Source organism: Manis javanica, chromosome 9 (genome assembly GCF_040802235.1).
Source record: "Manis javanica isolate MJ-LG chromosome 9, MJ_LKY, whole genome shotgun sequence".
Taxonomy (NCBI): domain Eukaryota; kingdom Metazoa; phylum Chordata; class Mammalia; order Pholidota; family Manidae; genus Manis; species Manis javanica.
In genome coordinates, this window is record NC_133164.1 from 87,164,188 (window position 1) to 87,178,005 (window position 13,818).

Consider the following 13,818-nt stretch of genomic DNA (forward strand, 5'->3'; position numbering starts at 1 on the left):
AAATTAAGTAAAACCTCCAACTGAAGGATTTTCAACAGACAGTGCATTTCTGAAAGATTACTGCATTTGCAACATAAAGGACTGCTGAGAGAGAGTAGACTAGTGATAAGGAAGCTATTATTATCATTTAACAAAAAATAGAAAATACTTTAAAACTACTGGATACTTTAATAAAATGATAAGATATCAAGTTTTTGTGTAAAAAATCTGATCTAGCTGCATCACTAAAAAGAAAATTGATACATCCACCCCTATAGTTTATTTATTCTCAATTCTTCTCTCTTGGCTTCAGTCAAGTATTTTCCCTTCAATAGATTTTCCTACTGTCAATTTTAGGTCTTCTATACAATTTAAAGCACATTCTTCAGGGTCAAATGACAAGCTAGTTTTCTTAACTGAATCCTGTTTTCTTGAATAAGTCTTCTATAGTTAATGAAAGAAGAATATTACATTACTTGTTCCAATGAAAAGCTTGAGCCTTATAATCTCAGTTTTAAGAAAAAGTACACAGAGCAAATATTAACTTCTGAATATTTGATACTCATATACAAACACATGAAAAAGGCTGAGAGCACGGATACCTGTGTTTTAAGGGTTCGTTCTGTGTTGATATTCTTTTCAAAGGCAGCCTTAAGATTACTAATCTCTTCCTCTTTCTTCAATTTATATTCTGTCAACAAGTTATACAAAATATTATGTATGGTATGGCATTAATTCAATTTCTACATTCCAAATTAACAATGTCCTTAATTATTTAAATTCACATACACTATATAGTAACTTACAGTAATTTCATTAGGATTTTTTTTGGCTTTACTGAGGTAAAACTGATGAAACTGTAAGATATTTAAAGTACACAATGTGATGATTTGATATATACACTGCAAAAGGATTCTCCTACCCCATCAAAGTTAATTAACACATTTATCAACTTCACCTTTTACCTTTCTTGTGGGTGAGAATATTTAAGTTCTACTAAAATAATTCTTAAAGCTACAGAAGTTATTTAATATTTGACGAAAATATTTCAAAAACTTAACACACAACACAAATAGCAAAAGATTTACCTCTGAACTTGACTGAACATTATGATTAAAAACCAAAAACAAAAACCCCTACATACCTTCTTCTGCCTTCCTCATTTTATCCATTAGCTCTTCATTTTCTTTTCTTAATAATTCAGTATCTTTGGTAAGCATGCTGTTTATTTCTTCAAGCTAAACAAATCACACAAAGGTTTAAGCTATTGTCTCTTTGCTAGTCTCATATTTAAACAAATGACCTTAAAAAAAGAATACTCTGCCTCTTTTATAGATGAGGACAGGTCAGACATGGCCCAACTATAGAAATGCCTGGTTTCCTCTTACAATATGTGGTTATAATTAAATGCAATTAAATTAAATTGTACAATAATTGTTAGCTTCCAGAAATGATTTAAGTGTGTGTGTGTAATGGAAAGAGCACTGGACTGGATGCCAAGAAATTTGCAATTCGTTTTCTAGCTCTGTGACACTTACCAAGTCACAATCTTCCTGGGACTAAGTTTCTCAATCTGAATGAATAATGATGATGAAAATGACACTTAAAACATTTGATTATTTCTGATAATGTACTTTTTCACCATCCTATGTATATTATTTCATTTAATCTTCATAAAAATCCTGTGGAATAGGTATTATTGCCATTTGATAGATGAAGAACCTGAGGCTTGAAGAAATTAAGGCAAACTGCCATGGACATGTAACTTCTTAAGGGCAAAGCTGGGACCTGAACCCAGGTGTGCTTATACCAGAACACTTGATGGTGGCTTCAAAAGAAAAATCTCAGCAGGTGAGGATGTGGGGAAAAGGGAACCCTCCTACACCGTTGGTAGGAATGTGAATTGGTGCAGCTACTGTGGAAAGCAGTATGGAGGTTCCTCAAAAAACTAAAAATAGGAATTTGACCCAGTAATTCCACTGCTAGGAATTTACCCGAAGAAAACAAAATCCCTGATTTCGAAAAGGCATATGCATCCCATTGTTTACTGCTGTATTTACAATAGCCAGGATATGGAAGCAACCAAGATGTCCATCAATAGATGAGTAGATAAAGAAGATGTGGTACATATACACAATGGAATATTATTCAGTCATAAAAAAAATCCTATTTTTGACAACATGGATGGACCTAGAGGGTATTATGCTAAGTGAAATGAGCCACGCAGAGAAAGACAAATAATGTAGAATTTCACTTATTTGTGGAATCTAAAAACAAGATGAACAAATAGCAGTAGACACTGAGAGGTGACTGGTGGTTACAATGGGGGAAGGGGTTGGGGTAGGTGGGCAGGGTAAGGGGGATAAAAGTGCACAAAAATCCTCAATCATAAGTTGGTCATTTGGATAGCAGCACAGCATGTAGAATATAGCCAGTGATTCTGTAATATCTTTCCTATGCTGACAGTCACTGCGCTAGTGGGGGTGAGGATTTAATAATACAGGTAACTGTTGAACCACTGTGTTGTCTACCTGAAATCAATATAAGATTGTATATCAACTATACTTCAATTAAAAAAAATGCATTCACCAAAAAAAAAAAAAATCTGTAACTCCTCTTTCTAGCTCCATCATCTACATAGACTGTAATATCAATTTCAGGAACAGTTAATTGTTTGTATTAGTGGGTTTCTATTATGAATGTGTAGATACAGACAAAGCCTCACCCCAAAATAGTTTCTCTGAATTTTACAGAATTTTGGCCATAAAATTAGTTGCGCTGTATTAAAATGAATTAAAGGTAAGCATTTCTTCACATAATATATATTAAGATCTACAGCCAGAAAGGGAAAAACCCAATATATTGAATAAGAATTTCAATCACTGACATTTGTTTTGGATTATATAAACTATACATGAGTACAGAGTTACTGATGTGTTTAAGTTAATACACATGTACATATACCCTAACACTTTAAAAGGACCCATTTTGATTTAGGTTAATTTTAGTCATGTAACCTGATTATTAGACTTACCTGACTAACAATGTGATCTTTATCTGTAATCTCTTGTCTATTTCTTGAAGCAGCTTTCTTGCTTTCTTGTGTCAATTCAAAATACTGCTCTTCCAGAAGCCCTCGAGCCAACTGCTCAGACTCAGCTTTTGTTTCTGCTAGATCCAACTGAGTGGCGAGGGTTTCTCTGCAACAGATCCGTAAGGGAAATGGATATGCACAAATTTAGTTCATTCACCCAATTTAATTATATGCTTAAATTTAAATGATAAAAAGAATTAAGTATTTTGTTGCTCAAAATGAACTTTGAATCATTACAAACTTTTTATAAAAGTAATGAATTTAACTTCACACTTTGAAAAACTATAAAAGTAAAAGAATTCTCTAATCTTGTTCCTGCTGTTGTGCTTAACTAAGAAAAGATAATAAAGCAATGGCAAACAGTCTACTTTTGAAAAGGAATCTGTTGTGAATTTGGAATGGAAGGTAGCATGGCACAGGGAGAACTCACTGGCTTGTAAATCAGGAAAACAGACCTGAACCCTTACCCCTGTTCTATAACTAATTGGGTAGGGACACAGGGTAAGCTTCTTACACTTCTGGAGCTCAGTTTAATCCAAACTGTAAAACGAGAAGGTTAAGCTAAATTATTTTTGAGGTCCCTTCTAGCTCTGAAATTCATATGAGATTATGAAGACTTATAAATTGATTTGCAAACCACTATAAACTATTCTAAAAATTCTTCCTGGGAATTGTACTTTAAAACTTTTCAGAACTGACATTTAGACCAGGACCAGATCAGTCCAGTTTACCTGCTCTTCCTAAATTGCAGCCTCTCTTTGATAAGCCATCTTGGTCATAATCGTACCCTCCGCCCCATAAACAGTAGGTGCTCAATAAATGTTTGCTGAATGAATGAATGACTTCAATCTATAAGGGAATAATACAAACAAAATTTTCTGTCTTAAGACTAAAAAGGGAGACATATAGTAAACAATAAAATAAGAATATTCATTCATTTGTCCAAATATTTATTTGAATGTTTACTATGTGCCAAAAAGTATTCTAGGAATTAAGACATATAGCAATAACAAAGTTTCTGCCTTCATGAAGCATACATTAGTGGGGTGAGGCAGACACTTTAAAAAAATGAACAAGTAATATATAATATGATATAGAGAACAATAAAAGAAGAAAGGTAGAAGATGCTACAAACGTGGTCACTATTTCACACAGGTGATCAAAGAGGCTTCTCCAGTAAAATGAGAAGAGACATGAAGAAATAGGGGAGGAAGACACATTTATCTGGGGATACAGTGATTTGGTCAAGTGCCCTAGGGATGGTCTGAAGGAAGTCAATGTGAGCAGAGTGAGAGATGAGGGAAGGCTGTGAGATATATAGTAAGAGAAGTGAGGGAGAACAGACATTGTGAGGATTTCTAAGCAATACAGGGTCTCTGGCTTTCACTCTGGGTATTCTGCTTTAAAAAGATCATTCTGGCTGCTCTGTTAATATCAGAGAGTAGGGGGACAAAGGCAGAGCAGGGATATCAGTTAGATGGCTAGTGAAATAATCAAGATTGGAGATGACCACAGTTTGGAACAGGTTAGTAAAGGTACAAGTGGTGAGAACTGATCAGATTCTGGATATATTTTTAAATTATAGCTAGGAGGACTTACTGATGGACTGCACGTAGAGAACAGAAAAAAAGACAAGTCTAGGGTAACTCCAAGTTTTGACTTACCAGGAATAATAGAATTGCTACTACTGAAATGGGAAAAACAGGGAAGAGCTCAGAACGTTTTTCTGGACATGCTACATATGAGATATTTATTAAATGTTCAAGTGTAGATATCAATAGACAGCTGGATATATACAAGTCTGGAATTCAGGGGAGAATATACTTGTATACTGATGCTATTTAAAGCCACAAGGCTGGGTAAGAATAAGTAGGGAGTAATCCCTTAGGCCCTCCAAACTTTAAAGGTCTCAGAGAAGGGACAAAGAAGCAAAGGAGGTTAAGAAAGAATGTCCCATTCAAAAAGGGAAATAGTGTGTAGTGTCACAGAATCAAGTGAAGAAATTTGTGTCAAGAGGGAGTTAACTGTGTCAACTTCTACTGTTAAATAAGGTAAGGACTGAGAATCAACTATTGTCTTTAACTATTAAGAAGTCACTATTGACCTTAAGAAGGGTTATTTTGGTAGAGTAATGAATGCAGAAGTCCAACTGGAGTGACCTTGGGACAGAATGGGAGAAGAGGATTGAGGATAAATTGTATGTCACTTCTCAAGAAAGTCTGTGACAAAAGGAAGCAGAAAAATGGGCCAGTGGCTTGAAGTGGAAATTCAGTTAAGAGAAGGTTTTTTCTTTTAAGAAGATGTTTGACTGTATGCTTGTATAATAGTGGGAATAACTAAAGAAAGGAAAAATTTGATGTAGGAAAAAAGAGAAATTTTGGAGTCACAGTCTTAAGTAGGCAGAAAGGGATAGAATTAAAGGGCTGCCTTTAGGTAAGAGCACATTTTGTCTACTTATAACTGATAATATGTTCTCATCTGGAGTTGCTGCTTTGTGCCAAATTCAGATAAAAGTATTTAACTTATACTATAAAATGCTGGAAGACCTATTTATCCCAAATTAACAGTTCCATCCCTGACTATGCAATTGTGTAAGAAAAAGTGAGAATAAGATTTAGGTAAAACTGTCTGCAATTACATTCATCCATACTTCCTTTACAATTCTCCATAAAGAAAGATCTGCCTTTGCTGATATTGAGCATCAATTTCCTACCCTTATTCTATCTTCTTAAAGAAATCAATTTATCAATAATATCTAGAAAAGTCTTTGGCCCACAGAAAGTGCTCAGAAATTTTGTCAATGAATAGATGTACAACTTTTCCCACTGATTTCCTTCCCATGTCCCATTTTTTTTGATGTACAACTTTCCCCACTGATTTCCTTCCCATGTCCCATTTTTTTTTGATGTACAACTTTTCCCACTGATTTCCTTCCCATGTCCCATTTAAATATGCTCAGGTTTCTATCTTTAAAAAGAAATGGCTTACTGTCATATTCTCCTCCAGCTACTGCTCTACTTCCTGCTGTAACAATCACATTTCTTGAATTTTTTAATTTAACAAATATTTACTGAGAATCCATAATGTTCTAGGTACAATTCTAGGGGCTAGGCATGCATCAATGAATTAGAGTTAACAAAACATGTGAAAATCCCTTCATTGAGTTTAATTACATTCTAGTAGAAAGTGAAAAACAGTAAATAAAATAAGTAGCAAATTCTACAATATTAAGAAGGGTTAAGTGCTACAGAGAACAATAAAACAGAGAAGGAAGTACTGAACTCAGCAGCAAGATAGTGGGATGGGGTGGGGGATGTTTGCAATATTAAGAAGGGAAGGCCCCTCTGAGATGAGATTTAGCCCTAGACCTGAACAGGGTGAAGGAACAAGCCATGTGGCTATTCAGAATAAAATGTTCCAAGCAGACAGAAGAGCAACTTCAGAGGCTCCAAGGCAGGAGAGGAACAGACTGGTTCATTAAGAGTAAGGTCAATGTGGCTGTTGTCTACACTCTGTCTCTCCTTCAACCCTTCCCATTATGTTTCAATCCACTTTAATCTAGTGTCTATTCTCATCATTATTTAGGAACTATTGCTAACGAGGAAACCTTAAATATAACCTTAACTATAATGAATGATTTATTTTTTACTTGACCTTCTGAGTATTTGGTACTCTAAATCACTTTTTTTTTTTTGAAATATTTTATTTGCCTAGCTTTTGTGATATGATATTTTGCTTTTCTCCTTGTATTCCTGGTGACTTCTTACTTTCCCGTCCTCTTCCCATTTCTTAAAAGACGGTCGTTACCTGTCTTCAGCCTTTATGTCTTCTCATCCTACAAAGTGGTTATAACTTATTGCCCGAGAGAGGCAAATGAGTCCACAAAAGTGTCCCCCTGTCTCCCTCCAGACACACACACACAATCTGGGCCAACATTTTACATAAAAATTCACATTTGAGGCTTTACTTGAAAACCAGAATATCTGGAAATACTGGATCAGTGCTACCATGTGGCTGCAACTGATTAGAACTGAGGACACGAACTCTTCCATCTATTATCCTTATAACTCACACAATGAATGAACCCAACTAACTTCAACCTAGTTATATGTATGGTATCATAGGCTCAGGAGTTTATCAACTTTGATATAAACAATCATCTTAAGAAACCTCATCTAGCTTGGTTTTAGTGTGCAACCACTGTCAAATCAGCTTCAAGTCCTTATCTTTTCTCTGAGTTCTGAAGCAATAAACCCAAATGCTTGGTAGCCATTTCTGTTTGGATACCCCATAAAAGTACCTGAAACTGAACAGGTCTGAAATGGAAATAATCTTGTCTCCCTCATCTCACAAACTTGGCACTCCTTAACTCAGGCACTAGCACTACCATCAACCCAACTGCCCTGGTCACAAACTTGAGAGTCCACCTGAAATGTTCCCTAACCTTTACCCCCACCCACAAATCTATAAATTCCATTGCTTCTACTTCCTATTTTTTTCCTATGTACTTGCCTTTCCTTTTACTGCCAGCTCCAACTATAACTTTACATCTAGATTATTCCAGTGGCTGTATAGCTGGATTCCCTCTATCCACCCAGCTTTACCTCACTTCAATCTGTTCTCCACCTTAGAGAGTAGGACTTTCTAAAAGACCATCTTGCCAATCCCTAGCTTAGACTTTTCATCTATTCATTCAATATTTATTGAATAGTTATTCTTTGAAAGGCCCTGATATAGGTGATGCAGCTATACAAAGATAACATCAACAAAAGCAAAATTTCCCACTCTTTAGTGTTTAATAATTCCAAACTCTTCAGCATGACACACAAAGCCCTTTGTAACCTGACTCAGGTTTATCTCCCCAGCCGTATCTGTCACCAACTGTCTTGCCAGCTGCAAACTAAACCATTCACTGTCTTCCAAATCACAAACTGACTTTTGCCTATCTTGTCCCCTTCCCCATATCTCATTTCTTGGCAAATTTTCCTTTTCCTCACTTATGACCTCAGAAATGTTCTCTAAATCCCACATGGTGAGACTGAGGTATATTCCTTCAATATGTTCCAACAGCACTTTTCACAGCCGTATATCTTCATTATATCTGTCTCCTGAGTAGACTCTGATGCACCTGAAGCTAAGAACCATAACCTACTAATAACTGTATCACTGGTATGAGGTAAAGTACTTAGCACAAAGTGGTGATCAATACATTTCTCTTAAATACATCAAGCAAGGGCAAACATATGAACCCTATGTATGGTATATAGTGGATTGGGTGTCCCCTTACTGTAAATGCACACAACCTAGGATGGCATACTACATGTAGATATCACACAAGAGAGAGACAACAGACTGTACTCTGTGATAGAAGTTCACCACTGTCAAGAGACAGCAAATGTACTAGTTTTCCTACCTTAGACTCTACCTAACCATATTAAGGATCCAAGCACTGAGTGTCAGTGGTTCCTCACAATACAGAGGCAACCAGACATTACACAGTTATAAATGAGATAGTCTTCTCCCCTCTAAAAATCAGATTTGAATTTGATTAAGCTCCCAGATTAGGAATGTCCAATACAAACTTTCTCTGATGACAGACATGTTCTATACTTATGCTGAGCACCTGTAATATAAGGAACTAAATTTAAAATGTTTATTTAAAGGAAGTTTAAATTTAAATAGCTACATGTGACTAGTGGCTACTGTACTGGACAATGCAGGTCTAGATTTAACCACTGATTTGCAGGAAACACAGAAAGAGGACAAAAATGTTCAACTAACTCCAGAAGTAGAATCAGTAAAATCATGACTGGAAAAAACTACAGAACAAATGATCCAGTTCCTTCAACAAGTGTTAGGATAGTGATTACTATTGTGGTAGGGAGGGAAGAAAGCTTTAATTATATGGGAAATATAGTGGGCTTCTGGGGTGGGATAGCAGGTCCTGACTCTTTCAAGCGTGGGGGTTATCATGATACTTGCCATATAATTCATATACGAATTTGTTCCCTTCCATAATGAAATGATTAAAATCCTTTTACTTTCAAAAGTGGTTTATGAAACGACATTGTAACAATATGAGAAAAGTAATCCCAGTGCCTATTCTGACACTATCTAGCTACGAGAAGGTCTTCTCCTCCTAAGGCCCTAGGCACACATGCCATAGAAATTAACCTGCCTAATAATACTAAGATAAAGACCTTAAATACCTTTACCTAACATAAAATGACTTGCACATGAAACATAAACTATTTATATACAAATAGCTGTTTAAAGATTGAGAGACCCTTGAAAACAATTTGTCACTTAGTTTAGTGAATCTCTGTACAACTGCTATAGCATTAACGTATTAAGTTTTTTTTTTTACCTTTAAGGTAAATTTTAGCCTAATCTAGGTTGATTTGTTCTGTATTAACTCAGTAAGATTTGCTGTACCATTCCCATCAGAATAATGGCTCTCTATTCTAACTTTAAGAATGTTTTGTTGTAGTAGTGATTCTTGTCCTAAAGTAAAATGGACATACTTTTCATTTTGTAGTTCTTGTATTTTCTTTAAATTCTCTCTGTTTTTTTCTTCAATTTCTTCCTTAAGTTCCTTTACCTGGGTCTTATAAAGTGTCTGCAAAACAAGTGATAAGAAGTAGTTAAGTGTTTATGGTGAGTTGAAAAAGTTTGGTAGCTCCTTATAAAGTTAAACAACATTGGATCCAACAATTCCACTCCCAAATATTTACCCAAGACAAATGCAGTATGTCCACACAAAGTTTTATACATGAATTTTCGATACAGCTTTATCCACAAGTTTCCAAACTGGAAACAATCCAGATGTCCATCAACAGATAAATTTTAAAAATTGTAGTTTATTCATACTATTCAGCAATAAAAAGCAATGAACTACTGATATATACAAGATGATACATCTAAAAAATATTTTGCTGAGTGAAAGAAACCAGGTGATGAAGAGCATATACTGTATGATTCCATGTACATGAAATTCTGCAACAGCTGAAAACAATCTTTGGTGACAGAAAGCAAATCAGTGGTTGCCTACAGAGGTGGGTGGGGAACACTGACTGCAAAGGGCCATAAAGGAATTTGTGCACAGTGAAGGAAATGTTTTGTATTTTGATTGTGTTGGTGGTCACACAGTACACACATTTCTCAAAATTTATTGGTTTATACACTTAAAATGGGTAAAATTAATAATACATTAAAAAGTTTATTGATGTGGGAAAAACACTTAACAAACACTACTAATTTAAAAATCAGATTGAAGTGCATAATATTAGAGAAAACACTTCTCTTTCGGGTGGGTGGGATAGAGTGGGTTATCTAAAGGGTAGAAGAAATACCCACAAACAAGATTTATAAAAAATTGTGCTAACATATGAGTAATATATGCTTATTATAGAAAAATAGTTCTTTCAAAATTCTCTGAGCTTTTGCTGTTTCATCAACAAATATTTAACAGGTATTAAGTATTACATCTATATTGTGTTATATCCTGGGGTTCCAGAGGAAACTTCCATGTAAGTCTAGTTTTTTTTTTTCTTTTTTTTAAACAATCCTTTTTAGTCTAAAAGACAAGGAAAGGAAAAAAATAGCACAGAGCAGCAAACAGCTGTGGAGAACTACTTTTACACTGTACACTTAATTTACCCTATAAGGGTAAATTTACTACTCTAGGGGAAAAATACTTTTCCATGGGAATGCAAACAAAGGAAGAGTGATGTCTTGCTCTAGTATAAGTGTTCACAATCTCTGAAATGAAATAATTTATTTTGCTTTTAGGAGTCAAATTCTTATCTCTTTTCTCTGACTTCAGATATAGAAATTTATATGTGTAATCAATGAAGGGATAATAAGTAAAATAATCTGATTTGAAAGCCCAAACTATAGAAAATCTTAAATTTGGTTCATAATAGCTTATCAAATTTAATGATACCTAACAGAGTCCTCACAAGCAACGGAATAAATCAGATTTAAGAGACAGGGTTAGGTTTTGTATTATTTTTATAGAGGCAAAATCGAGAATTCATAGGAATACCACAAGTCATTTCACATCCATCCCAAAGTGTGGAGGCACTGCATGATTACTCTGTGGGAGCACATGGCCAAGAAAGTGTGCATGATATTATAGATCACTTTGCAGAAGTTAGTACTACATGCTTTGAATAATTAAGGTTAACCTATACTCAGGGCAAGGTTTTCAACAATAATGATTGGTAAAAAAAATTTTGATGATGGTCTAATAAGCCAGGAAAGAAATAGAAAAAAACAGGAAGTCACAATGTTTGATTAGGAGATGAGCAGAGTAGAGCAAGAAGCTCTAAATTATACAAAAATTCTGTAGAGATCCGGTGGTGTTCAGACATTTTACAGGGAAAACACCACTTCCAATAGTGTTCACACTTGGTTCCTAGAACATGTTCACCAGTGCGACCTGAAACCCACACATTTACTTGCACTGAATAAGGCTTGTAGGAAAGATGGCTGCCAGGAATAGTAAAGGAGCAGCTAGGTAAATCAGGTTAAAATGGTAGCACAAAAGCTTGGCAACCAAAAGAAACAAACAAAACAATAAAGCCTCAAACATGAGCTATTAGTGCTAATCAATAGTAGCAGTGAAAATAACTTGGTCTGTAGCAAATACAGTTAGAATGACTTCTACAGACAAAAAGCAAACAGACACATAAGTACATACAGTGGTAAAACAGGAAAAAGCTCCTGAACATCTGCTATACCTACAACTGTACATACTGACACCTACAGATGAAATGTTTACATGAAACACTCATGATAATACAGATGCTCTAACCACCCAAGATTGCTACCAGGCAAAAAGAACCTTTAAAACAAAATCTTATATGTAGCTCTAGCTTGATGGCAATTCCAGAAATGTTTCACAAAAATAGTCATTTCTTCCTAACTTAAATGGATCATGAACGCATTCAGAAATGAAATGCAGATATAGGGATATGCAAAGGGGGGAAAAGCACTTCATAATCATCAGAAAAAGAACCATAGTTCACATTAAAAATCTAAACATCTTGTTTTAAGTCAGATTTTGAAACAGTCTATCATGTTAAAAATGATTCTCACCGAGAAATATTGCTCAGCTTCAAGCTGATCTTGCAGCTCCCGCATCTGTCCTTCATTTCCTCTGTATTGTCTTCCGATAAAAGAGAAAAAGTCAACAAATACTATTTATACTAGACTTTATGTTACTCTTTATTCATCAAGGTTGCTAAAATAAAAAGGTTTACTAAACAGACATTTGTTTTTAAAAATCATACTTCATTATACAGTATTACATTAATTACATTTGGTCAGGCCACACTGTCTGGTTCCATTTTGCTTTTTATAGAATGATACTATGCTAAGTAGAGGGAACTGTTTTCTATTGAAGGTCATTTTCAAGAGAATACTGATTATGGATTAATCCAAATTGCAAAAATAAAAATGGTATTTCTTCTGGTAAATTTTAATAGGTAAAGCATTCTTAGGGATACATTTTAAATGTCTTATGTAGTAAGCAAGCAATTAAAAACAGGGGAAATAGAACTATTTAATAAATAATAATAATAATTCATACTATATATTATGGCCAATTAAGCACAAGGTGGGGGGATCTGTGCATTGGAAATGAATAGTTAGAGAAGAATAGGAAGGGAGGCAAGAATAACTGACGAGAGGAGGAAGACAGATAAAAGAGACAACTACACATACATAATGCACACATAAGCACAATTCATAGAAAGGAACAGACTCAAAAAACAAAAATACAATGCAACCCAGACACAGAGTTTCAAGGATTAACAATTCCATCTGTGCCTGCTAGGTTTTCTTGTTAGGTAGTAATAGCTTTGTTTTTTCAGCATTTAATAAGGCATACAGCAGGTAAAGAGACATAATAAATGTTCACTGAATGCTGAGTGACAGTTATTTTGGGAGAAGAAAACTATAAAACATATTACATGAAAATTATGGCTCTTAATGGGGAAAAGAATTTCACCAATACAAAGAAATAAAATAAAAATTGACAATTTTATCCAAGAATTACTGTGCTGTAAATGAAGCTGGCAAATGAAGATACTATAAATTTGGAGGAAATAAAAATACATGATTTGGCATAAGATACACCCATCTTTGATATTAAAATTTTGAAATGTGTCCTTATACAAATTCTGAAAGCAATACTGACACCTTGCATTGTCTCCATTAAGCAGACATATCACATCTCGGAGGACAAGAAGAAAAATGATTCTTTGCATTCTAAGGTGAACCAAAGAAACAAAACAAAACAAATACATATATATATATATATATATACACAGAGAGAGAGAGAGAGAGAGAGAGAGTCATCATGCCTAATTCTTGTCTCCAAAATAAAGAAATCTTGAACATTTTCTGTGAGGTACTGAATCCTTAATAAAATGAAATTTATCCCTGATATTTATAATTCTAGTATCAAGAAACATGACTGTGGATATCAAAATCATATGAGGAAATTATTTTTTCTAACACAAAGAGACTTACAGTAAAGTCAGCAGCCTTCATAATCTCCTCTTTCCTCTCTTTAAGTAACTGTACTTTTTATTTAGTAAGGCTATCCTCCAAAGCCTGAACTCCCTTACAAACCTTTGCAAGCAAATCCTTTTATTTCTAAATGCTTTTTTTGAAGTCTTCCTTTCACAAACTCTAAGTACATGAAACTATACACATATAAAACATAAGCAAATGCT

The 13,818-nt window shown here is 34.6% G+C and overlaps 1 protein-coding gene across 6 annotated transcripts in view; it reads right to left on the minus strand.

Annotated features, from left to right (window-relative positions):
* ROCK1 (Rho associated coiled-coil containing protein kinase 1) overlaps window positions 1–13,818 on the minus strand; it is a 176,556-nt gene that overhangs the window by 21,171 nt on the left and 141,567 nt on the right. For all 6 annotated transcript variants that reach the window (XR_012121172.1, XM_037017969.2, XM_037017968.2 and 3 more), the window contains 5 exons: window positions 12,176–12,245; window positions 9,598–9,692; window positions 3,014–3,179; window positions 1,124–1,217; window positions 582–670 (listed from right to left, as the gene is read on the minus strand). Coding sequence is in view for 5 of the 6 variants with exons in the window: in XM_037017969.2 (XP_036873864.1) it covers window positions 582–670; window positions 1,124–1,217; window positions 3,014–3,179; window positions 9,598–9,692; window positions 12,176–12,245 (514 nt within the window). In the remaining variant the exon portion in view is untranslated. The remainder of the gene's footprint in view (window positions 1–581; window positions 671–1,123; window positions 1,218–3,013; window positions 3,180–9,597; window positions 9,693–12,175; window positions 12,246–13,818) is intronic.